The following is a 24,108-nucleotide window of genomic DNA, read 5'->3' on the forward strand; positions in this document are numbered from 1 at the left end:
AGCTACCAAAGTGCAATTGAAAAAAAATAACTTAAAGTTGTTTTCTGAAGGCAAAATCACTCTTAATTAAAATGGCATGCTTTAACATTTCATGTTGTTTCTGTCACCATGCTTTTACTCACGTTGTAGATTCTTGTTTTCCCTCTTAATAGTCTCAAGATGATCTAGGCTTTCCTCATAGGCATTCTTCATTTTGAAGAGCTCTGTACTCAAAGATCTCGATTCTTTCAGAGAAGTCTCAAGTTCAGCCTGAGTTTCCTCATATTTCTGTTTCCACTCAATCAGGATCTTTAACAGTGAAAAGGAGCGGTTAATGAATGTCACTCGTATATTAATTCATTTTAGTTTAGTAACGTTCATCAACTACAGTATAAATCAGAAATGGTAACAAGAAGCAATTAGTGCAACGATGTAGGAAATTGGTTTATTAATACAATATGATAATGAACATAAAAAATGTTATAATAATATTTATAAAAAGCAAAAAAATCATACCCTATGTGGGTGCTGAGTGGCAAAGTGACAATCAATAAGGAGTGCTAGGCTCCCTATTGTGACACTCACAGGCTTGATATGGGTAAATAGCAGCAAAGATTGAGGATAGTATCACTCCAATTAGATTTTAAAAAAAGCCTCCACAAATGGGTAGTATTCAGCCTTATTTATGTACATAGATTTATTGGCACATATCAGTGAAAGCTCAGCTGTTGCATTCCAATCTGGCTGTGCAAGTTGAGTGGTTAACATGCAGCTACCTTGTCAAAGTTCCTTTGTTTCTTGTCAAGAGCAGCTGCAGCAGAGTTGGCCCTTTCTACATCAATCATCAGGTCTTCCACCTCTGCCTGCAGCCTTTGCTTGGTCTTCTCCAGAGATGAACACTTGGAGTTCAGAGCTTCAACGTGTTCTTCTGCTTCCTGGAGGCGCTGAGCCAACTTTTTCCTAAAGGGAACATTACAAAATAATATTCATAAACATAATTGGAACATTGGCCATACAGGGATTCATGTAACCATTAAATACCCTCTAACAGATAACCCTATCAACAGAATGTCATCAGATAAAAATCCTAGTGCAATGATTGATGTCTGCGCACTGTTGCCAATTATTGAAACATGCCTATCCTCACTTGAATGTGAACACAGGAAGTATGCAGGAAAAGCAATTCAATTGTGTGGGAATAGACAGGGTAGTTTTCAAACAGTGGCAACAAGGTCCAATGAACCTTATGATTAATTGCATTTAATTGTAACCACATTACATGTAAGCTTGTGGAACATTAATATAGCTACTTAAAGGTACTTAAAGCAGGGTAGCCTACCTGACCCTCTCCTTCAGGGAGAAAATGCTCTGTTCCTGGACTTCCCTGGTATGATAGCCATCACCTGTGGTGAAACACCTTTCTTATCAATTACCTAGCTCCCCACAGGTGATGGCTATCATACTGTACATTACCAGGGAAGTCCAGGAACAGAGCATTTTCTCCCTGAAGGAGAGGGTCAGGTAGGTAACCCTGACTTAATGTGTGCACATCACACATACAGTCCAAGCAGGCAGTTTATAGGCTTATGCCTCGTGCATTCTTCTAGTAAACTTATGCTGGCCACACATCTGACCAACTTTCCTCCAACCATCCAACTAGTTGGTTGGACGGAAAAAAAACCTGGTACTAGATGTAGTATTGTAACCACTTGTAATTTGTAACCACTTCATTGGATATTATATACCACCTCCCCCTTTTTGACAGCGCAGTGTATACCCCCCTATCCTCCATTTGCAAGAGTTAGAAATCTCTCTTTTCTGAGTCTGGCAGACTCAATACACTTGCAGCAGCCATAGAGGGTTTTTAGAACACACCCTTAAATACACATTTACATTTTTTGTAATCCACACACCAGCGCCGGGGCTCCTGAGAGATCGGCTCATCCCCTTTCTCCTGGGAAAAACTTTCCATTTTTTGTCCTTTGCCTTTACCCCACGCAGCTCTACACATAGTGACCTTACAGGTCGGTATATCACACTTTGCACAATGAGTGAATTTAAAAGCTATTACGATTGGAAATCTAGACGAGAACAGTACCTGTCTTCTTTTAATCAAACTAATGTACAGGTGGACACTCCATCCAGTGTTAATCCTAGCATGAGTAAATTATTTTACAACCTAGAAGATCTTCTAAAGGAAGAAATGAGAAACTGGTGGGATAGTATTTCCCTCCAGAAGTACAGTATATAGATGCAAAAATTATACCAAGAGGCCTTAGGGTCTTTAAGCATCTATCGATAATTGATAAACCCGAACTGTTAACCAAATGGAATGAAACACTGGATGGGTGTTCACTTGCCTTAATGAAACTACTGGTACAATATAGAGAGGAACAAGTATCCAAAACTATCATCAAAATCGATAAAGTTAAAGATGAACTTATATCCTTCAAAGAAAACCCAGTATTTAAAGAAAAAGATGAGCAGATAAACATTAGAGTAGAAAAATTTGAAAAAGAATTGCTTCAAAATAAAAAGAGAAAATGGGAAAGAGATCAAAACGATTATCGTAATGATAAAATTAGGACCTACCATAAACACAATACATCTAAGGAATATATTCCCAGGGATCACAGCATTATTAGTAAAAAAGAACCAGATAATCATTATAGATCAAGAAAATCCTCTTTCAGTCGTACCAACAAAACCCAGGACAGTCGCGATATAGATCCAATGATTACCAACCTCCTAATAGGTTCAATAGGCCTAGGAAATATTCAAACCACCAGGAACAACACAACTATTCAAATCGACGGGAACAACCAATGAGAGGAGGACCATCCAACTAGGACCATCCAACCAGTTGGATGGTTGGAGGAAAGTTGGTCTGATGTGTGGCCAGCAATAGAGACAGCAGCACAAACCTGATTTTGGTTGTGCTGTTTACCAGTTGGTGCAAATGTAGATTCCTGATGAATCAAAAGCAAGAAAACCATCCCAGTTGCGCAGTAGTGTGACAATGCCCCTGTAACGGTGTCGTGTGATGGCGTATCTAGAATTGGGACTTGAAAGCTTTGAAGATCTTCACAAGTTTCTTCTAGAAGAACTTGCGGCAAGGGATGGCACAACCCAAGGAGGACCCACAAAAGTGAAACTACTACAGTTAGCAGCTACAGTAATTTATTTACCACCACACGGACTGGCCGCTGCAATATTTCAATAAGTTGCAAGTGATGTAACAAATACTCAACAAAAGCACAATGACAGTAAAACAATAATTACTCCAGTATTCTAATCCTGCATGGACTATGGCGGATCTAACCGTCATCCACCAGGTGGTGCTACTTAACTTGTCTATATCTAGTTTCACTCTCTCTTGCCCTACATCCAATCTAAACACTTTAACAAACTTAATACATGTTATTAGCAACTCAATCCACATACACTGTCACTAAATACAAGTCACCGGCTCAAAACAATGGTCCCTCGTCGACAGGTCCTCACACATATATACTCCCTAAAATAGTGTGCACACTTATTTATACTCCACAGGGAAAAACTTAACAATAAACAGTCCTCATGTTTGAGGGACAGGCAGGTTTCCTGTCTTGGGGTAACCTCCTGTTTGTAGCTGCACAACAGGCTGCAGAAGTAGCCTCAATACATGGCCGGCTTTGACAGTGAGAGTCTCACAGGTGCTGTCCCCGATCTGGCTCTAGCGGTCCCCCTATTCTTGATAAGCAGCTAATGCTGCGGCTGAATCATCAACCCCTCTCTGTATGTGGGTTGTAAACAGGTGGTATGGGATGCCCCTGCTGGGTATTACAAGGGTGCAGATGCTGTCACAGGGGGACTGAATCAGTAGCTTGGGTGTTCCTGGTTCCTGCCACATAGATCACTGGCTATACTGCTGCATGCTGTCTGGCCCCTCTGCTGGGTGCTTCAGTGTGCTCCCTCTTCCTGTTTCTCCTCACGCTTGGGACAGCAGCCTTCTTCACCTTTCTCTCACACTCCTTTTCTCTCTGACACTGTGCTCTGGCACTCCACGCTGCAGCTCTCCCTCACAGGGCTTTCTCCTCTCTTCCTGTCACACTGCCTGGCTACTCTTTTCCTAGCAGGGAACCCAGTTTCCTTATGTACGCTACCGTTGTGAAATTGCATCACATGACACGTTATAGTGGCATGCATTGCGATTTCAGTACCGCTCCCGTTCCCGCTCCCTGTCATTCCCGCCCCCTGCCGGATCTTCTCAGAACTGTCAGACAGTATTGGAAGCATCCATCAGAGCTGCTGGTGAAGTATTGGAAGTATCTGAAATGGCTGTATCTATCAACATGTTTAGCTTGCCTTAGATGGAAGAGGGGTACTTGTTTCCTATCTGGGCGCCCACTAAGTTAATTGCGCACCATGCTATTCTCCGTAGTGAAATCTGATCGCATCGCATCGTACACATACACGATATTGTACGATGCGATGCGATGCGATGCGATCCGATTCGATTTCCCATAGGAAACAATGTTAAATGGATCAATTTACCCAAATCAGCATAGGGAAGAATGGTAAATGGGCCAGAAACCCCCAAAAAACCCACAGAGCAGTGGAATGTCCCCCCAAAAGTAGTTGACGCCACCCCGCCATCAACGTGAACCTGAAGCGTGGCGAGCGCAGCGAGCCCGCGAGGGGCGGCGGTACGCGTCCTCCGACCTTTTCATGCCCTACTATCCACTAGGGCGTGGAGTGAGAATAGAATAGTGTGGCGAGCGCAGCGAGCCACCGAGCCCGAAGCGTGGCGAGCGCAGCGAGCCCCGCGAGGGGACGCGGATACCTTCACAGGTAAACGCGTCCCTTCGCGGGCTTCCCAGGTGTCCGCGTCGCCATGGACACCTGGGAAGCCCGCGAGGGGACGCGTATAACTGTGAAGGTATCCGCGTCCCCTCGCGGGGCTCGCTGCGCTCGCCACGCTTCGGGCTCGGTGGCTCGCTGCGCTCGCCACACTATTCTATTCTGACTCCACGCCCTAATGGATAGTAGGGCATGAAAAGGTCGGAGGACGCGTACCGCCGCCCCTCGCGGGCTCGCTGCGCTCGCCACGCTTCGGGTTCACGTTGATGGCGGGGTGGCGTCAACTACTTTTGGGGGGACATTTCAATGTTCAGGGGTGTTTTTGGCCCATTTACTATTGTTCCTATTATAATTTGGCTAAATTGAGCCATTTCACATTGTTTCCTATGGGAAATCGGATCGCATCGCATCGCATCGTTCAATATCGTGTATGTGTACGATGCGATGCGATCCGATTTCAGTACGGTGCCGTACGTAGAAAACCTGGGCGCCCAGATAGGAAACAAGTACCGGAAGAGGAGACTATCCACTACTTCCAGCAGCATGATCTCCTTCCGCTGATGCAGAATTGCACTAATGGGCATGCTATGCAGCTGTCAGTGAAGGAGTGTATGTGGTGGTGCCATGTCAAAGCTTGCCGTCTCAAGGTGAGCCTCAGAGCGGCCCACTGGTTTCCAGGGTGCCGCTAATCCTTTGTCATGTTGGTGCGCTTCATCTATTCCTTGGCCCAGGAGCTCACATCCATCAACTACTGTCAGGACCGGCTGGAGATATCAAAGAAGACAGCGGTCTTGTATAACAGATGGACGCGTGAGGCTTGCACCATGGACCTCATGGCGCAGCCACAGCGGCGTATCAGCGGTCCAGGTCACATCGTGGAGGTTGATGAGAGCTTGTTTGCCAAGCGTAAGAGCAATGTCAGCCATACGTTACCACAGCAGTGGATTTTTGGGGGAATTTGTCGGGAAACTGGACAGTGTTTCCTCACCATGGTGCCCAGACGTGATACGATCACTTTGATGGCAGCTATAATTGACAATATAGAGCCAGGCACCACTATTTACACAGACTGCACTGAACTGCTGGAACTTGCAGGTTATAAGCATGCCCAAGTTAACCATAGATTTAATTTCATTGACCCGGCCACAGGGGTTCATACTCAGAATGTGGTGAGACTTTAGGGTGCATGCAAATGGCGCAATAAGTGCCAAAGAGGCACAGCACGCCACCAGCTCCATTCCTATTTGCAGGAGTTTATGTGGAGAAAGACAATGGGATGGGATAATCCATTTGATCGCATCCTGCGAGCACTGACGCTCCCCCCTAAAGATGATTGACTGTTTTTTAATGTTTGCTTTCATGGTTTTTTAGTAATTAATGTTGTAATGTTTTCAGTTGATTGATTGTTATTATTAACATTATTTATTGTAATTAATGTGATTAATTCATTATGCTTTCTAATTATTTCAGTAAATTATAGTTATTTGTTAACACATGTCGTCATTACTGTGTCAGCTGTATGATATTGCAGGTGTGAATGTGTTCCCAAAGCACCAGCACTATCGACGCCACCCCAAAGCATGGTGAGTGCAGCGGAACGCGTTTCAATAGTAAGCACCCATCACATCTCATAGTAAGCACCCATCACATCTCATCGCATGGGTGCTTAAACAATGAAATATTGCATCGCACCCTGTCTACGGTGCCCTCCGATCCCATGCAATATTTCATTGTATAAGCACTCCTGTGCACTTAATATGGACATTGCATCGCATCGCACAGCACCATCCACGCTGTGCGATCCGATGCGATGGGATTTCACTATGGAGAATAGTCCAGTATGCTAAAAGCGTACTGGGCGCCCTGCTAGGAAACAAGTACCAATACCCCTTTCAGACAACACTCTAAACTCAGGTTATTGTCAAGCCGTTACGTCCCGCATTGAGCAACCTGGGATTTCAACAATGGCCACGACCAGGGTTGAACACAGCTCTTGTGTAGTGTGAACGGGTAACCCAGGTTGAGTGACCCGGGTCCCGTTCACAGAATGGAGGAGGCAGCACTGTCAGCTCCAAGCGCTGCCTCCTCCCCCACCCCCAATAACACGCCGCTGCTCCGCCATGCCCCGTGTGACATCAGTGAACCGGCAATAAGCCGGGTCGGACGCGGAGCTTACAGGCCGCAAATGCCGGGTCGCTCCTAGGTTAGACCCATGTCCTAATCCTGGGTACGAGCCAGCATTTGCCATCTGAAAGGGGTATTAATGATTAAGCCATTTCACTACAGGATCATTACATAAATAACTAGTAATAAATAACAAATTACTTGGCATCTTCCAGTTCCTCTGTGCGCTGGATGGCATCCATCTCATATTTTATTCTCCACTGAGCCACTTCAGCATTTGACTTGGACAAAATTCTCTGCATCTCAGACTTAGCTTCCTGCTCTTCTTCATATTGTTCTCTTATAAGTTCACAATCATGGCGGGATGATTGCAAACTGTGAGCTAATGCATTCTTAGCCTGGTAAATACAGAAGGTCAGAGCTCAGTTGAAAAAAGATGAACAAGTGAACGCATCAAATCAGCAGAACATCCATGGCCATCTTAACTCATGAACAGGCCCCTAGGCGTCCAGGTATTTTAGGCCCCCTAATTGCACAGGCCAGGAAATCTCTGTGTAATTATGGAGTTCCCTGGCTTCTTCCCACCTCCTTAACGGTGGTGGCACACCTGTGATTTTCCACAAACCCCTCCCCACCCAACGACACTTCAAAATCATAGGGAAAATGGTTTGTGGTAATTTCCCCTGTGTTTTGTGCATGTGCAGTAGAGAAGAGACAGGGAAATGGCCTGCTCCTCTTCTAATAGACTCTAGTAATGCACTAGAGATGACTAGTGCTCAAACACACATACTGGCCCTGACATAGACTGCACACAGTCCTCCTCTTCTCTTAATTTGGCCCCACCTAGGGCACAGGCAACACTGCTTCAGCAAAAAAAGATGGGCCCCTAGTCCCTATGGGGTCCCTAAGCTCAAGCCTAGTCATCATAATGGATAATAGATAGACAATAGAACATGGAATGCTAGCCTAGAACCCTCCTAAATCTTACCTTGACTTCTTCCTCCATCAGTCTCTTTAGCTCTTCAATTTGCTGTATGAATGTCTGTTTGGATCTCGACAGTTGTGATACCAGAGCGTCTCTCTCTTCCAGCTGTCGAACCAATTCACCTGCATTTGAAATTAAAATCCTCTAAATTATTACATTTTATTTTACTACTCTAATACTGAGATACCCTGTAGTTTATTTCAAATGCTCTCCACTCAATGCATATTGGAACTATGGGCCTCATTCAGACTGAATCGCAAAGCACATTTTTTTCTCTAATGGACAAAACCATGTTGTACTGCAGGTGGAGGAAATATAATACATGCAGAGAAAGTTAGATGTGGGTGAGTTATTTTGTTTCTGTGCAGGGTAAATACTAAGCACTTTATTTTTACACTGCAATACAGATTTCAGCTTTAGCACACCTTTAACTTTCTCTTTCTCTAAATGTGCCTCACCTGAACTGCAACATGGGTTTGTAGATTAGAGGAAAAATTGTGCATTGCGATCAAGTCTGAATTAGGCACTACGTCACAGCAATGTGTTAGATCTAAGAAATTATTAAATAATATGCAAATTTTATTTTCCCTTAGTTTTTTAAGACTGTAACATGTCCAAAATCTAGTAAAACTAAAGTATAAAATATAATATTACACATGCCCTCCTAAAAATGTTAGGCATACAGATATTAAAACCATCAAGTAATAATGGGCACATCTATATCTTTGATTGGATTTTGGGTTCCCAGGAGCAGATGTTCCAAACCTTGGAGACAGGGGCATAACTAAAAAAAAATGGAGATTTTGAAAGAAAGCTTAATATTTTTTTTAAAGCGGCAATCATTTACACTGCAAAATCATACTGGTGTAAATGATTGCCACTTTTAAAAAACTGGAGATTTCTTACCAAATCTCTCACTTTCTGAACCTCTCATCCTATTAAATATCCTACTAAGTGTTTGTGGGGATGTTAATGAGAAAAAATAGTTGTGTGGTTGGTCAACTGTGAGCATCATCTATATATGTATGTCTAGTGGCTGTGTGTCTCCGAAGTACTGCCATCTGTTGGTAGCCAGTGAAACTACATCTCTTTCAGGGCGGGATCTATTAAAATACATCGCCGCCCATCGCCGCCTGCCCGCCACGATGCCAGCACATATGTACTAACATATGAGGCTGGCAACGCGGTGCGGTGACGGAGACCCCCCGCGATACCTGTACTGTGGTGTGTGTGGTGTGTGTCTCCCTCATCTCCCTGCCGCCTGCCTCTCCCCTCATGCCAGGGAAAGCTAACCAGGCTGTCCCCGGCACCTCCTCCTCCCCCCTGCAGCCAGAAGGATGTCTGGCTGCATTACTAGGGGGAGGAAGGGCTTACCTTCCGGGTCCAGGAGGACCTGGACTGAGGTAAGCCAGAGGGAGGGGGAGAGGGGGGGTCGGCAGGTTTGCAGCGGAGCCCATAGGTAAGCCCTTCCTCCCACTAGTAACACAGCAGGACATCCTTCCGGCTGCAGGGGGGAGAAGGAGGCGCTGGGGACAGCCTGCTTAGCCGTCCCCGGCATGAGGGGAGAGGCAGGCGGCATGGAGATGAAGGAGACCACAGTACAGGTATCGCGGGGGGTCTCCGTCACTGCACCGCTATGCCAGCCGCATATGTTAGTACATATGCGCTGGCATCATGGCGGGCAGGCGGCGATGGGCGGCAATGTATTTTAATACATCCTGCCCACAGAGGCAACTAGCTTTCGAAACTTTTGCTTTGATTGGGCTTACTAATTATTAGATATTTTGTCCCAATTTTTAGTTCAGAAAGTATGCCAAATGTAATAAAACATGACATATTCTCTAAAAGATTTCCTGCAGGGAATACCAGGAGTACCATGAAAAGACCTGTAAATACCTAAAAATTAGAATAACTATGGCTTCATTTTTATATAAGACCAAATGTAATTTTATTATATATGCATCTACAAACAAGCAAATATATATTTTGCAGGAAGCATTACCTGATTCACTCTGGAGACGACTTTTATGCGTACTGAGATCAGTCACATTTCTCTGGTTCTCCTCTGACTTGGACTTGAGCTCACTTAACTGGTCTTCCAGTGTTCGGCACATCTTCTCTAAATTAATCTGGAAATGTATTTAAATGTATAAAGTATAAAGCAGAATTCTAATAGTTAGGAAATTGTGACAAATAACTTACAAATCTTTCTTCATCTACTAACAACTAGCGTATATTGATTGTATTTGGTGCCTATTTAAATTATTTTTGCAATTTAACCCTCTATTTTGTCAAAATAGGCGTGAAATTGGCAAGCAAACATTTTTATTCATCATAATGACCTGTAATGCTGGCATGTTTAGCGGATAATTTGAACATCTCTGTGAGATGTTGGCATTTAAAGGTTTCATAATATCACTATTTTAAACCCAGATATAAGAAAACATGTTTTAATATGGTCTAAAATATTGTATGGAGCCACTGGACCAAGCTTTGTGGCCCTCAAATGATGTACAAACCTTGGATTTAGATACACTTTCCAGATTACTGCTCATATCATCAATTTCCATTTTCATCTCACTCTTTTCCTTTTCAAGTTTCTGCTTCACCCTTTGCAAGTTGTCAATCTGTTCCCCATACTCAGCGGAGCTGTCCGCATGTTTCTTTCGAAGAGTGGCCAGTGTGGCTTCATGTTGAAGAGATGACTCCTCCAGATCCCTACGGATCTTCTGGAACTCCATTTCTCTCTTCTTGTTAAACTCAATCTGAGTGACAGTTGCACCACCAGCCTCCTCCAGCCTCTCACTGATCTCTTCTAGTTCCCGGGAGAGTTCCGACCTCTGCTTCTCAGCTTTTGCTCTGCTAGCCCGCTCTGACTCCATCTCTTCTTCTAGCTCCTCTATACGGGCCTATTACAACAATAATGGTAATAAATATTTTTCTGTTTTTCTCAGTTTTATTGAACAGGTTATTTAATGAAAAGTGACTGCAACAGAACATCACATCTGTAGAAACCTATAAAATAGTCTACCTGAAGCTCCTTTATTTTCTTTTGCAGCTGAATCCCCATAACTTGCTCATCTTCCATTTTGCCAAGCAATTGACTCATCTCAAAATCTTTCCTGCAATTCAAAAAAATATACTCATTTGTCAAGTGAATGTAAGTAAAATCCCACTAAGACCATGCTTTGGTAAAATATCACTTATACCCCTTTTAGACATACTGTACTACCTGGGAATTACCCAGCATTTTGACTGCTGGGTCATTTTCCCTGGTGCAGCCTGCACCCTTTCACACTTAGGAAGTTATTCTGATTGACTCGCTAGGATATAACTTCGCTCGGAAAACGTTTCTTAGCCCACTGCGCATGTGTACCATTCGCTATGCGCATGTGAAGCCAAACTCAACCATGTACGGATGTAACTCAGTGAACAGAAATACTCTGCTGAGTATGGTCGGACACAGTGGGCGTAATGGGGGCGTATCACAGGGCGCAGCATCAAAACTGGGCTAAACTGGGCGGTAACCGCTGCATGCATGTGGGTGGTGACAGCAAGTGCTGGGCGTACATCTCACTCTAGTTACCGTGCGCTCAGACTGGTACACATGAGAAACACTAGCAAGAAAAAAGAAAGTCTCACTCCTTGCAGCCCTGCCGCCTTAACGTGCTCGCATTTGCTCGGACAATCAACACGCACAATAGCTAAATTACTTTCAGCTGCACGCAATACACTCCCATGCATAGAGGTTTCTCTCATTTATCAATTAACTAACCACATGGCAGCAACACGGGAAGCACACTTTTAAACTTTAACCATTTACACTTCTCTGCGTTCATATCTCTTGTATATTTCATTGCTTTTATACACAAATGCAGCACTATTCTTAACTGCTATTATGTGCCAATTCTCGTACTCAAATCTTAACACACAAGTGCTCTTGTCATCTTAGGACAATAGTACACACAATTGAAAAAAGTCCACATTACAAAAAGTAATGGGTTTGAGCATGAGTTCCGTGTGGATTTGTGCTGTGCTGTGTTAAACAACAGCAGGTGGTGTTTGCTCGGCAGTCTGGCCATCTGCACGCTGGAAGTCCGAGCGGACAATGTAAGATCTGTACGCACACGCTAGCATATGTGCCTTAGCAAGCCACTCCCCTTTGTGTGTTGATCCGAAAAAGAAGGTAAAAAGAAGGGTTGGAGACCTGGATTTTAACACCCAGGTTGACCCTTTCAGACATACCAAAATCCCGTTTGATGTGCATTCATGTGCAAAAACCTGGGATTTTGGAGTATGTCTGAAAGGGATATTATTTGGATTCAACCTTTGTATGACTAGAAATGGGAAGAGGGTGTAGCATGTATGCCTGGCCATGATATAATTAGCACGATGCAGCTTGTGATAGGTTAACATCACTTATAGAAAGCTAGAAGGCTCTTTCATTGATAAATGATACACATGAAATTAATTTTACAGGAGAAAGAATGAAATATAAATGTCATAATTGAACTTACACTAATTTGTAAACACAAAACATAATAAGTTTTTAATTCCATATATATGTTCCCACTAATACATACAATTTTACCACACAAATGAGCAAGTTTTTTTTATGGCAAAACAATATAAAGCTGGCCTTTCACTTATGCAGTGAAGGGCCCGTGCACATCAGATGAGAGTCCCTAGATTGCAAGTGCTGCACTATAGATATATTATATCTGTCAGCACTTGCTGGGATCCCAAAGCGATATATCATATGCAAAAGGACAGCATGCGATATATCGCATGCACTCCTGATGCCACTGTCTTATAGTGTTTCTGCTTCATGGTTCCCTCCCTCTAGTGCCTGCCATGCTGCTGATTACTGCAGAGATTAGAAGCCACTGGGGTAATGTAATAGAAGACCCCATCACCTTGTCGTCCGTCCCCCCATCCTCCCCCAGGGTGCAAAAAAAATAAGTTCCCCCTGGATGCGATGGTCTCAGTGTATTGATCATCGATGGACTAATATTTCTGCCACAAATGATTAGCCAATGTTTATTTTTAAAACATTGCACACAAAACTTTAAAAAATTCATGTTCGATTTGTTTCCGATGTTCTTAACGTTATTCAATCATAAAAAAGTTGGCTTTTTTATACAAAAAACTATTAGCTAGTAAAGTGGTTAAGACTCTTTTATTATCTATTATGAGCCATCCCCAAAGACTACTTTGTCAGCCAGCGTAATAAACTCATACTTTTTAAGTCTTTCATCCGTCTGCTGTTTATCATTCTCTAAATCCATGATGGTTTCCTGTGCAAGCTTCAGGTCTCCCTCAAGCTTCCTCTTAGCCCTCTCATTATCAATACGCTGTTTTCTCTCTTGCTCCAGTGAGCCTTGTAGCTGAGGAATACATCAAATAAAATGGGGATTCCTTAATAGAAAACCGGTAAACCAGTAAACAGTAGGGGTTATATTTACTTAAAGTCAATTTAAAAAAAAAAGATTTAATAGTTCTGCAGCCACACGAGATGCTGGCCAAAGTCTGACTTTTTTTAAAGGGAAAATCACGTCTAAAATCAATCAAAATCAATTACAATTTACCTTTACTTAAAATAAACCCCAAGCATTAATTCCCCTCTATCACAAATCCACTTTAAATCATTATGACCACCATATTAAAAAAAGCTTAAAACCAGTTTATAATCAAATATTTCTTGAAAACTTTACAAGGCAAATTAAAGCAGGTGGCTAAAGTCTCACGTCATCGATTTGCTGTTCCAGCTTGATTTTCGTTTTGGTCAAGGTATTGACTTTGTCTTCCTCAGCCTGTAGGTCATCCAATGTCTGTTGATGAGCCTCTTGAAGCGCTTTCTTTTCTTTAGTCAGCTTCGCAATTGTTTCATCCAGAACAGCCATTTCTTCAGTGAGGTTTTTAACCTAATTGAATTATACAAATAAATAAAAATTCAAGTTTGGTCATACATTCAGGATATAATCCTCTCACCATAACGGTTACTGGGAAAATGTTGAAAATATATACTTACAACAAATGAGTAATAAGTTATGCTGGTTTCACTTTAACATGTAAATTACAGTTCCATAAAGTGGATAGCTATTGCAAACACCTTAATATTTAGTGTACCTTGTTTTCTGTGGCATGTCTTTCCTTCTCAACCTTAGCCAAAGTCAACTCAAGGTCATCAATGTCCTTCTTGAGCTCTGAACACTCATCCTCCAGTTTTCGCTTCTTGGCGGTCAGCTCAGCATTTGACTCTTCCTCATCCTCCAGCCTCTCAGTCAACTCCTTAATCTTAGCCTCCAGGTTTATCTTACTTTTTATCAATTGATCACATCTTTCCTCTGCATCTGTTAAGTTCTCTGTTTCCTGTCAATAAATAATAATACATTCTAAATGAAGAAATGTTAATATGTTTTATTTAGTATTGTTTTTCTGTATAGGTCATGTCTAAGGAATTCACATTTAAAAACTCACAAAAAAATGATACAAAGGGATTTAAACACCAGATAGTCTTGATCTTATTTTTATAGGATTGATATGAAATCCCAGCGGTCGGAATCTTGCCGTTCAAAATCCCGACGCCGGAATACCGACCGCCTAAATCCCGACAAGGGGGTGACGTGGATCGCCCCCCCCCCCCTCTTGTGGGCTCGCTGCGCTCGCCACGCAGCGAGCCCGATGCCTCGCTGCACTCGGCACACTAATTTATTCTTCCTCTATGGGTGTCGTGGACACCCACGGAGGGAGAAAGTGCCGGGGTTTCGGCGGTCGTGTTTCAGCGGTCGGGATTTCGGCGGTCGAGACTCCGGCGTTGGGATTTTGAATGCCGGGATTCCGGCGTCGGGATTTTTAACTGCATCCCATTTTTATATATGATTATAAAAGAGCAAAACGGTCTATCTCTCACACTGCAGGCATTTCCTAATACTTACAGACTGAACTTGTAGAACTAGGTCATTCTTCTCCTGTAGTAGCTTTACCATCTTTTCTTCCATCTCCTTCCTCTTCGCCTCTGACTTTGCCAGATTTTCCTTGGTTTTGGTAAACTCTTCTTTCATGACAGACATCTCCTTTTCTGTTTCCGCGCTTCTGAGCAAAGGCTTAATCTTAAAGTACAGCTTCATCCATGGCCAGTGTTTGACGTTCATGAATGCACGGAAGTTGTACTGGATGACAAAAATTGAGTCCCTTCAAGGAACACATTTAAATTATAATACAGGAATTTTATTACAGGAAAAACAAAACTGTAATTGGATGAGGAATTTGTACTAAAATAGATTAAGAACCAAAAACAGTTTCATTGTTACAAATTCATTAACTTAACCTTGCTACAGAAAGGCCTGATGATGTGATTGTCATAACTCTAGTTTTAGTAACATTCTTGGCCTATTATTCTGACCTATGTCAAGTGAATATCCAGATTTAATTAATGATCTAATCTTAACTTCAGCTGTATAATTGCCCATATATTAAATGGTGCAATTCTGACGTCAAGAGACAGTATTTTAAATTAAATATGCTGCAAACCAATGCATCGGCAGCAATACAGTGTAATGGTTAGCATTACTGCCTCACAGCACTGAGGTCATGGGTTCAATTCCCACCATGGCCCTAACTGTTCGGATTTTGTATATTTTCCTTGTGCTTGCATGGGTTTCCTCCAGGTACTCTGGTTTCCACCCACAATCCAAAAATACAGTATACTGGTAGGTTAATTGGCTCCCAACAAAAATGAACACTAAAATGTCTGTGTGTGCTTGTGCATATACACGTAGTAGGGAATATAGATTGTAAGCTCCGCTGGGGCAGAGACTGATGAAAATTTCAAATATTCTCTGTAAAGTGTGCGTTATATAAATTACTGATAAATAAGCTCAAAGCAATTCTCAACACTGCAGCTTCAACCTTTGATGGTACTCAATAACCACACACATTGTTTTCGTGTAGTCCTCATTCAGGGGCATTTGCCACCAGCCTTAACAATATTCAAATATAATAACATTAGACAACAACCATGGCCTGAAAATGTGTGCTGTCATTATCCAACTGCAGCTCCCCAATACATGGACAGAGAAACATCCATTTCCATTGTCAGACTGGGACACGAAGGGCCCACCAGAAGAAGTTATAGGGGCGCACTTTAGGAGTGTGGCCAGTCTCCGGAGAGGGTGTGGCCAGCTGCCACAAAGGTTTGACTAACCGTTAAATAGTATAAATAGTATAGTAAAATAATTACTGCTAGTGCACACATGAAAATGTACCAGATTTATAACAGCAATGCACTGTAGATAATACACCATAGTGCTGTGCAGTATAATATAACATTAGTATAATGTATAATTCATGTCCACAGTCTGGAATCTTAACCATATTATTGAAGGTGGGCCCCAAGGTGGTGGGGCCCGCCGGGGGTTTCCCCTGTACACCTGTGGGCCAGTCCAACACTGCCCATTTCATTGGGCAGGTTCAGTGGCTGGATCCATCCATTTACTGTATGTAAGCCTCAATTTTCAATAAAAATTTTAAACCTTCCTGGAATTGCGCATTGAAATCCTAATAAGTTGGATGTTATATTCCTCCTTTCATACAGAGATGCATTTGACATCCCTTTTTTAAGTTAGGGATAATATTTTGACATGACATTCATAACCTTGATCATGTATACAACGATAAAATGTCTACATAACAGAATATAGATGGTAAGCCTGCAAGCAGGGCCTTCCTACTGCTTTGATTGTTGTAACGTGCCAGTTTGTTTTATCACGGTTTTCTATTGTAAAGCACAATAATTTGTTGTGCAATATAAGAACCTGTTTAAAAATAAAAAAATGTCTGCAAATCATCCCTGGTGGCCCATCAGTCACATACCTGCAACCAGCAGCAGATATTAACCCTTTCAGGTCCAACGTCTATTCAGGCTCAACCACCCTATTGCTAGTAGCAGATCCGATGGTGAATTGTTGAATTGCAAAAAAATATAATTTGGACTGCAACAGGTTAAGTCCTTGCAATCATGTGACCATCAGTTCTGGTGAAGACGGATGCTCAAGCATTATTATAAGTAAAGACCCCCTAACTCTAATCCCTACCCCTAAACCTAATCTTCCCATCAATTCCAAATCCTAAATCCCTAGACAATATCGGCATTTCTCATATCGACAATCTGAGACTGTTGATATGTTGAGCAATAATTAATTAATTTACTTTGTGAAACAATGTCTTATTTATATTGAAATTATTTAGGGCAGTTTATTGTCTAGCCTATGTAGAATGCCTTAAAATCATGTTTTTTTTGTACATCATTAATAGAAGAAGTCAAGATATCAGGATTTAAAGCACACATTCTAATGATAATTTCATAGCTAAAGAAAACTCTCTGTGGTTAACTAGTATCCTCACCTGCGTTCCACCATTTTCTTAAATTCTATTCTCATCAAGAAGCCCCTACATACAGCCTGTGTGCGGGTGATAATTAGGGTCAGGCGGTCATCTCTCATCTCTTCCAGGGTCCCCAGAAGACCAGCTTTGAAAAACACCTAGAACAGGCAAGTACTGAAACCTCTCAACAAAGAACAAAAGGACAGTATATCTCTGTACAAAGAGTTATTATAAAATAACACTTCTAAGAGCAGTTGCAGACTCCCATGTTTGTAAATAGTTGTACATGTATTTCCTGTTGGGTTTAGCCTCATCTATGGATTGAGAGTGAAGGAACATCAGAAGTTACCTCATAACATGAGTGACTTTTTTGTGTTGGCATGTAAATGTTTTTGTTTTCACCTTGAAGATGCCACATTGACAGTCTAGGTAAATGTCTGGTGTCCACCACCATAAAGTTTTTGCTGAAGTGAAAATACTGTAAATAGGATACAACCCACTTAGAGGCTTATATATAACCATCCGCATCTGAAGAAGCGGCTGTCCTGCAATAACATTGTCCCAATTCGCAATGCAATAACTGCATACATCACACGGATGTATCAATTATCGCAAGCAGAGACAGAGCTTGCAATAAAGCTCTGTTTCCCCACTACCATGGCTGCCAGCACCCCATCCCTGTTGCGATGACCCACCCTGCGCATCTACCCCTCCAACATCTCTGATTTATACTCACCATCCGTGGATCTGCTCCTGCAGCGCTCTCAGGCTTTGGGGTTTTGATTTATTTTATTTATATATTTATATTTATGGGCAGTAAAAGCTGTGCAGAAGCCCCCAATTCACATCTGAGCCCTTTGATCAGTCAGCTGGCATCTTTATCACAGGGCTCACTGCAGTTTTTTCACATTTGTTTAGTGAATTGCTCAGATTGCATTTTAAGCATGGGAAATGCAATCTGCTTACTACAAAAAAAATGAATTAAAGAGTTTGGCGCAGTTTTTCAGGAAAATGCTCCAAAAGTCCTTTACTACATTCAGGTGATACTAAAATAATGTGAAAAAGGTGTGAACACACAATATTTCACATTATGTTACTAAACATAATGTTAATAAATGGACTCAATGGTCAGTCTTCCCCACCTCCCAAAGTCTTGTTTTGCTTTTGTGTGAATAATTAGGGCCATGTCCATGTAATGTCCGATACTCCCCACCATGTTTTACACCATCATAGACATTGCCATTTCCACATGTAAAGAAGGTGGCATTCGCACTGGAGGAGGCACATGGCATATGGCAATGTTATCCAAGATTAGTATCACCATTGCCTCTGAGAGGCCTAATGGCCTAATGGAGAGGCCCCTTTGGGGCCTCGGTCCACTGCACCTCACCCCCTCCACCTGGTCATTGCTGCTGCTCTCATGCTGTCAGCATAGCACACACTGTAATGTGCTATGCTGCAGAGAGGCTGCTGCTCGGTGGCTGTATACAGGGTTTTTTTACTCTATTTTCCCCACGGGGGCATGGCCACAACTTAGGCTACGCTCCCCAAATTTTACAGTGGTGCGCCGGACCTCTAAGCAGCACTTATCGGTCTACAAACCTTACTATGTATTCATTGAAATGAATATGTGGATGGCTACATAGAACCAAACAACTAATATGTTCTGTTTAACATGTAACATGCAATGTACTTTCTAGAGAAATAGTATAATCTGATTACTAAACAAGCCTTAAGTTGGAATGCAGAGACCACTCTATGTCAGCACAGCCCTGTGTTGTATTTTTCACTTAGCTTACAGCATGAGTCCTCAAACTGCGGCCCTCCAGATGTGGTGAAACTACAAATCCCAGCATGCCTTGCCACAGTTTTCCTATAAGGGAGTGTTAAAACTGTGGCAAGGCATGCTGGGAATTGTAGTTTCACAACATCTGGAGGGCCGCAGTTTGAGGACCCATGGCTTACAGGCTGAAAACGTATCCTCTGGGATTGTTGCATTGTTGGCTTACCTTAGTGTGTCCAAATTTATATTGGGTGTGGTCAATGTCGAGGGAGCACAGAAGTTTCTCACTGGCTTTCTTACTGTCTATGAACTGTCCCTCAGGAACAGCGCTGGCATTCAGGATACGATATCTGAACAATGAAAGGCCAAGATAATAACTACATATCTTTGTCACAATGAGGTGTTAAAGTATAGGGGAATGGGCGGAACTATGTTCCTGCCCCTGTAATGGTAGGTTAAACTAGTTCCAACTCCGCCATAGCCCTTCACAATAATTCCAAAAGTAATTCCATGTTATGCTACTGTGTGGCATAATGCGAATAATGAGTATTGAGTGAATAGCGAGTGATGTATCGTATGCAAGTGCTGCCGGATCCTTCCGGATGCGATTAATCTTATCTGTATCACTTGCAATCTAGGGGCTTCATTCCGTTGGCCAGAGGACTGTGCATTGGATTGGAGCAGATCTAAAACACATACAATTTGCCCAATTTCTTGGCCTGATGTGTCAGAATATGGTTAAATTGGGAAAAATCGCATAAGTGTATGGCCAGCTTAAGGGGGGTATTCAATCTTTGTCGTGCACCCGCAGCCATCTCCCGACAGCATTGAACTGGGGTTTTGCGCAGAACGAGCCAGACAGCACAAGCTGTCGGGCTCGTTCTGCCAAGAAAAGCCGGAAATAGGCGAGCTCCTGGCCGGAGCTCGTCTATTTTCGTCATCAACTCGCGGCCACGCCCCCTTCTCACCGCTCGGCGGCCGGGACATTGAATCCCGACTGCCGAGCTCCAGGCGAGCAAAACGAGAACGGGACAGGGGCACGGCTGTCGAGCTTGCTCGACAGCCGTGCTCCTGACATTGAATACCCCCCATAGTGTAAACCCACAAAATGTGTCATACATACTGTATTTGAAAGTGAAAAAAAAATTTTTAGTGGAAAAAAAAAACAACACATACTAAATTATTAATAGATAAAGACATAGAACATCTTGGTTCCCTACAATCATGAGAAATGTATGTCTATGTAATTCACTCTGGGTGGATTCTGGATTCCTCTCTCTCATAAAGGGGGGTATTCAATGTGAGGGTCACGGCAGTTGAGCTTGCTCGACCGCCGTGACCCAGTCCCGTTCTCGGTCAGCTCGACCGAGAACATGCAGGTGGGATTCAATGTCCCGCCTGCCGTGGAGCGAAAAGGGGGCATGGCCATGAATTGCGGCCGGGAAGAGGCGATCTGCAGCCGGCAGCTCATCACTTCCTGGCTGTTCTCGGCAGAACAAGCCCGACAGCTAGTGATTTCGGGCTCGTTCTGCCGAGATACCCTGCTCAATGCTGTCAGGGAAGACAGCATTGAATAGGGCCTGCCGGGCATCTCCCCGACGGGAGGTGCTCACCGGAGATTGAATATCCCCCAAAGGCTGTAAATGTCACAGGATTCATCCATTTATAGGAGTGGCATGGATACTGTAGCTCAATGATACAGTTAAGTGTTTGATAATCATTGATCAGCCTCTCATCACTGGGTTTAATGATCCATAGGAAATATGACACACTAGTTACCAGCCCTCAAAATAACAAAACAACATAACAGTAATGTCAGGGTCTGTGCATGTTCGAATAGAGCACTTGAATTGCTCAGTCAGATACACTCCTAGTGGACACTGCCAGGTAAAACACTTGACTTCCTCCAAAAGAGAGGTGAAGATGAGTGTTAGCTTTTTGATCATTTTGACCTAAATTACTATGATATATAGGATTATTTACTCTTTTACCTTTGTTTAAAGTCCCCGTACAAGATTCTATTTGGAAATCCCTTCCTGCAGATTCTGATTCCTTCCAGTACTCCATTACACCTCAGCTGGTGCAGTACAAGATGATGCTCCATTTCACCTGACAACCAGACAACAACACTTACTCATCACACAGAATGCATTTTATAATTGCTTTTAAAACTAGAACCTCATAGTCAGATTACCTGGGGTCTTTGTCTCATTGGGAATGATGCACCTCACGAAATGGGGGTGAGTGGACCTCAGATTGGACATCAGTTTGTTAAGATTCTCCTGTTAGGAATACATTTGCTCACTAATTAACCCCTGCATGATAATTAGAGGTCTTGCAACATTGTGCAAAAAATAATTACGTTACTGGCAAGGCTAACTTAAGATCACATGATGCCCTAGACGACGTGTTGATTTTAATGGCCTTGGAAAGGTTAAACATAAGGTCCAACACTACAATAAGAGTATTTAAAATGAATGTACTACGTAACTATAGATAGACAATTGTGAACCAATTAAAATGTCTTGTATACAATTGTAACATACCCTAAGATGATGCTAAACTACATCCACACACCTTCTGGTTTGTCATAGCTAATGACTGTCATACAGTACCTTCATTTACCATTACGGCAGAGGAATGCACAACCGTTTTAATAACAGTATTTTTCAAAAACTTTTACACTGCTGATGATCATTACCGATCCTAAGGTATCTTCTCGTGAACATCAGATTTAGGATTGATAGAAATAGCATAACTCTATCCATAGCTTATCTTCAATGTGACTTCTTATATACTGTGCAATTAGGGCCCAATATCTTTGTTATCCTTGATATTTTTATTAGTTATCCATGTAACCGAAAATAGTACACTGAAATGTGCTTTATACTGTATGTCTACTACATTGTTGCTATCTCCTTATGTATCTTGACTGCATTCTTTCTATGTTGTAAACCAGTTACACATAGGAAGTAAGCTATGCAATAGAAACAGTGATCCACCATGAACAACCCCATAAACTGTATGGATATAGTAGTCATACAACAGAGCCAAAAAAGATCTTACTCTGAAAAGTGCAGACACCGTCTGAAATGAAGACCCCTTCTTCTTTGTTGCCTTTTTAGTGGACCCATCACCTGAAAGACAAGTCCAGTGTTTAAGAATGTGTTAGAAAATGATATGAGCTATAGAACAAACATGTTTTGAGGTTCTTTTTGAATGTCTGGTTAACATGAACTATTCAACATTATAATAATTTAGTACATATCAAGCAGAACAAACTGACCATGAGAAAACTACAGTAAGGGCATGAGCTCAGTCTGAGTATCATTAACTCTTTCTGAAGGCAATATAAGTACCATACCATCTATCCAAACCCCCAAAAGCATTAAATAAGGGCCTTTAGGGACATTTTAATTAGGCTAGCAATGTCAAGAGTTTGGGGGCAACACCTTTACGCAAAAGATAACAGAGAACAACACTCCCATAGGATACTACCTTATAGTAGTGCACCAAAAATTGCATTATGGGGGTACCTTATAAATGACAGAGATATACTACAGTACCTGTATCTGCTGAAGAGTATGAGGCGTAGAGGTTGGACAGAATTTTCATGGAGGACTTCTGGTAAAGCCCGACCACAGATTCATTCAGTGGGTCCTTGTTTTTCTCAAGCCAGCCACTGATGTTATAATCCACTGTCCCAGCATAGTGGACAAGGGAGAAATGGCCTTCAGGTTTGCCTTTGACCGGCTTGGGTTTCAGGAAGTTGCCGCTCTTTCCAAGATGTTGGTCATACAGCTTGTTCTTGAAGGAGACGTCAGTTGCCTTGGGGAACATGCACTCCTCTTCAAGGATGGAGAAGATACCCATTGGCTACAAAGATAACAATATTTGTGTATTTAAAATATTCTACACCAAAATAAGATACCTTTCACAATAAATATCTCACACACCTATCTAGGGAATGTATTGTTTTTTTAATCACATAAGTTCATAGTAGAGAAGCTAATGGATTTGCCATTCTGACAGAAACATGTTTCTTAATTATTGGTGACTTTTTGAAATATTTCACAAATCTATAGGCTTGTAAGATTATAATTATATTGTGTAATTTAAATTCCAAATGGCACCCTGCTAGCCAGGTATAACATCAGCAAGGGTGCCTCACCCAGGGAACTTCATACTGTGCATCCAACCTTATGACCCTGCCCATTGGGACAACACACATATAAAAGTTGCAGACTCAACTTTACCATTACATTTCTGAAAGTAAAATACAATTAAATAAAGGGAAACATATCATTTCAAGATTCCTTCATTTAAATGCAATTTTAAAATTGAAACTGTTACATTAGACATCATATGGGTCATTATCAATAACATGGGTCATTATCAATAACATGGGTCATAATCAATGTTATTATTTTTTGTGTTATGATTATCTTTTAATATGATACTCTTTGCAGTGCAGGTTGCAAACATAGTTCGTCTGATAACCTGCTTTGACAATGCCCATCTATAGCTACACTTTGAGACTTGAATGGTAGCAGGGCCATCTTTTCATATTGGTTTAATGGGCACTTGCCCAGGGGCCCCATGTGTATAAGGGCCATATGCTGATAGCAGAGGATCCCCTTATTCCAGGGATACCAGAATTTTGAAAATCAGCCCTGGGGAACTGGAGATATTCAACTTCATAGCAGCAGTCCACACCCGACCTACTAATTGCACTTCCCTGTCATATTTCTCAGGTTCTCTCTGACTTAGAGGTTTTTTTTTAGAGTATATTCCAAAAGCTGGGACTCTCCCCTTTCTGTGGACACTAGAGGCTTGTCTCTATCATGCCCAGAACCAGAGGCATCAGCCTTCCAGCAGCCGGTCCCTGCTGCAGCTCCAATTGTCTGGTGTACAGTTTTATATTTTTGTCAATGGATTGCTCTGGCTCCTGATCTCTGATCCCCAAGTTCCCAGCACCTCCTGAAAGTTGGGACTCTTGGTTTTTATACTA

General features: G+C 42.3%; 1 protein-coding gene across 1 annotated transcript in view; it reads right to left on the minus strand.

Annotated features, from left to right (window-relative positions):
- The window catches only part of LOC146009679 (myosin-3-like), a 55,294-nt gene that overhangs the window by 12,557 nt on the left and 18,629 nt on the right, over positions 1 to 24,108 (minus strand). The window contains exons 15-31 of the mRNA XM_083150136.1: positions 22,664 to 22,973; positions 22,164 to 22,234; positions 21,292 to 21,379; positions 21,089 to 21,206; positions 19,324 to 19,447; positions 17,336 to 17,472; positions 14,869 to 15,124; positions 14,060 to 14,302; positions 13,678 to 13,854; positions 13,172 to 13,317; positions 10,962 to 11,052; positions 10,450 to 10,839; positions 9,933 to 10,059; positions 7,934 to 8,052; positions 7,147 to 7,343; positions 756 to 939; positions 123 to 288 (exon numbers count right to left, since the gene is read on the minus strand). Coding sequence (XP_083006262.1) covers positions 123 to 288; positions 756 to 939; positions 7,147 to 7,343; positions 7,934 to 8,052; positions 9,933 to 10,059; positions 10,450 to 10,839; positions 10,962 to 11,052; positions 13,172 to 13,317; positions 13,678 to 13,854; positions 14,060 to 14,302; positions 14,869 to 15,124; positions 17,336 to 17,472; positions 19,324 to 19,447; positions 21,089 to 21,206; positions 21,292 to 21,379; positions 22,164 to 22,234; positions 22,664 to 22,973 — 2,944 coding nt within the window. The remainder of the gene's footprint in view (positions 1 to 122; positions 289 to 755; positions 940 to 7,146; positions 7,344 to 7,933; positions 8,053 to 9,932; positions 10,060 to 10,449; positions 10,840 to 10,961; positions 11,053 to 13,171; positions 13,318 to 13,677; positions 13,855 to 14,059; positions 14,303 to 14,868; positions 15,125 to 17,335; positions 17,473 to 19,323; positions 19,448 to 21,088; positions 21,207 to 21,291; positions 21,380 to 22,163; positions 22,235 to 22,663; positions 22,974 to 24,108) is intronic.

This window comes from Crinia signifera, chromosome 6 (genome assembly GCF_055691185.1).
Source record: "Crinia signifera chromosome 6, ASM5569118v1, whole genome shotgun sequence".
NCBI lineage: Eukaryota > Metazoa > Chordata > Amphibia > Anura > Myobatrachidae > Crinia > Crinia signifera.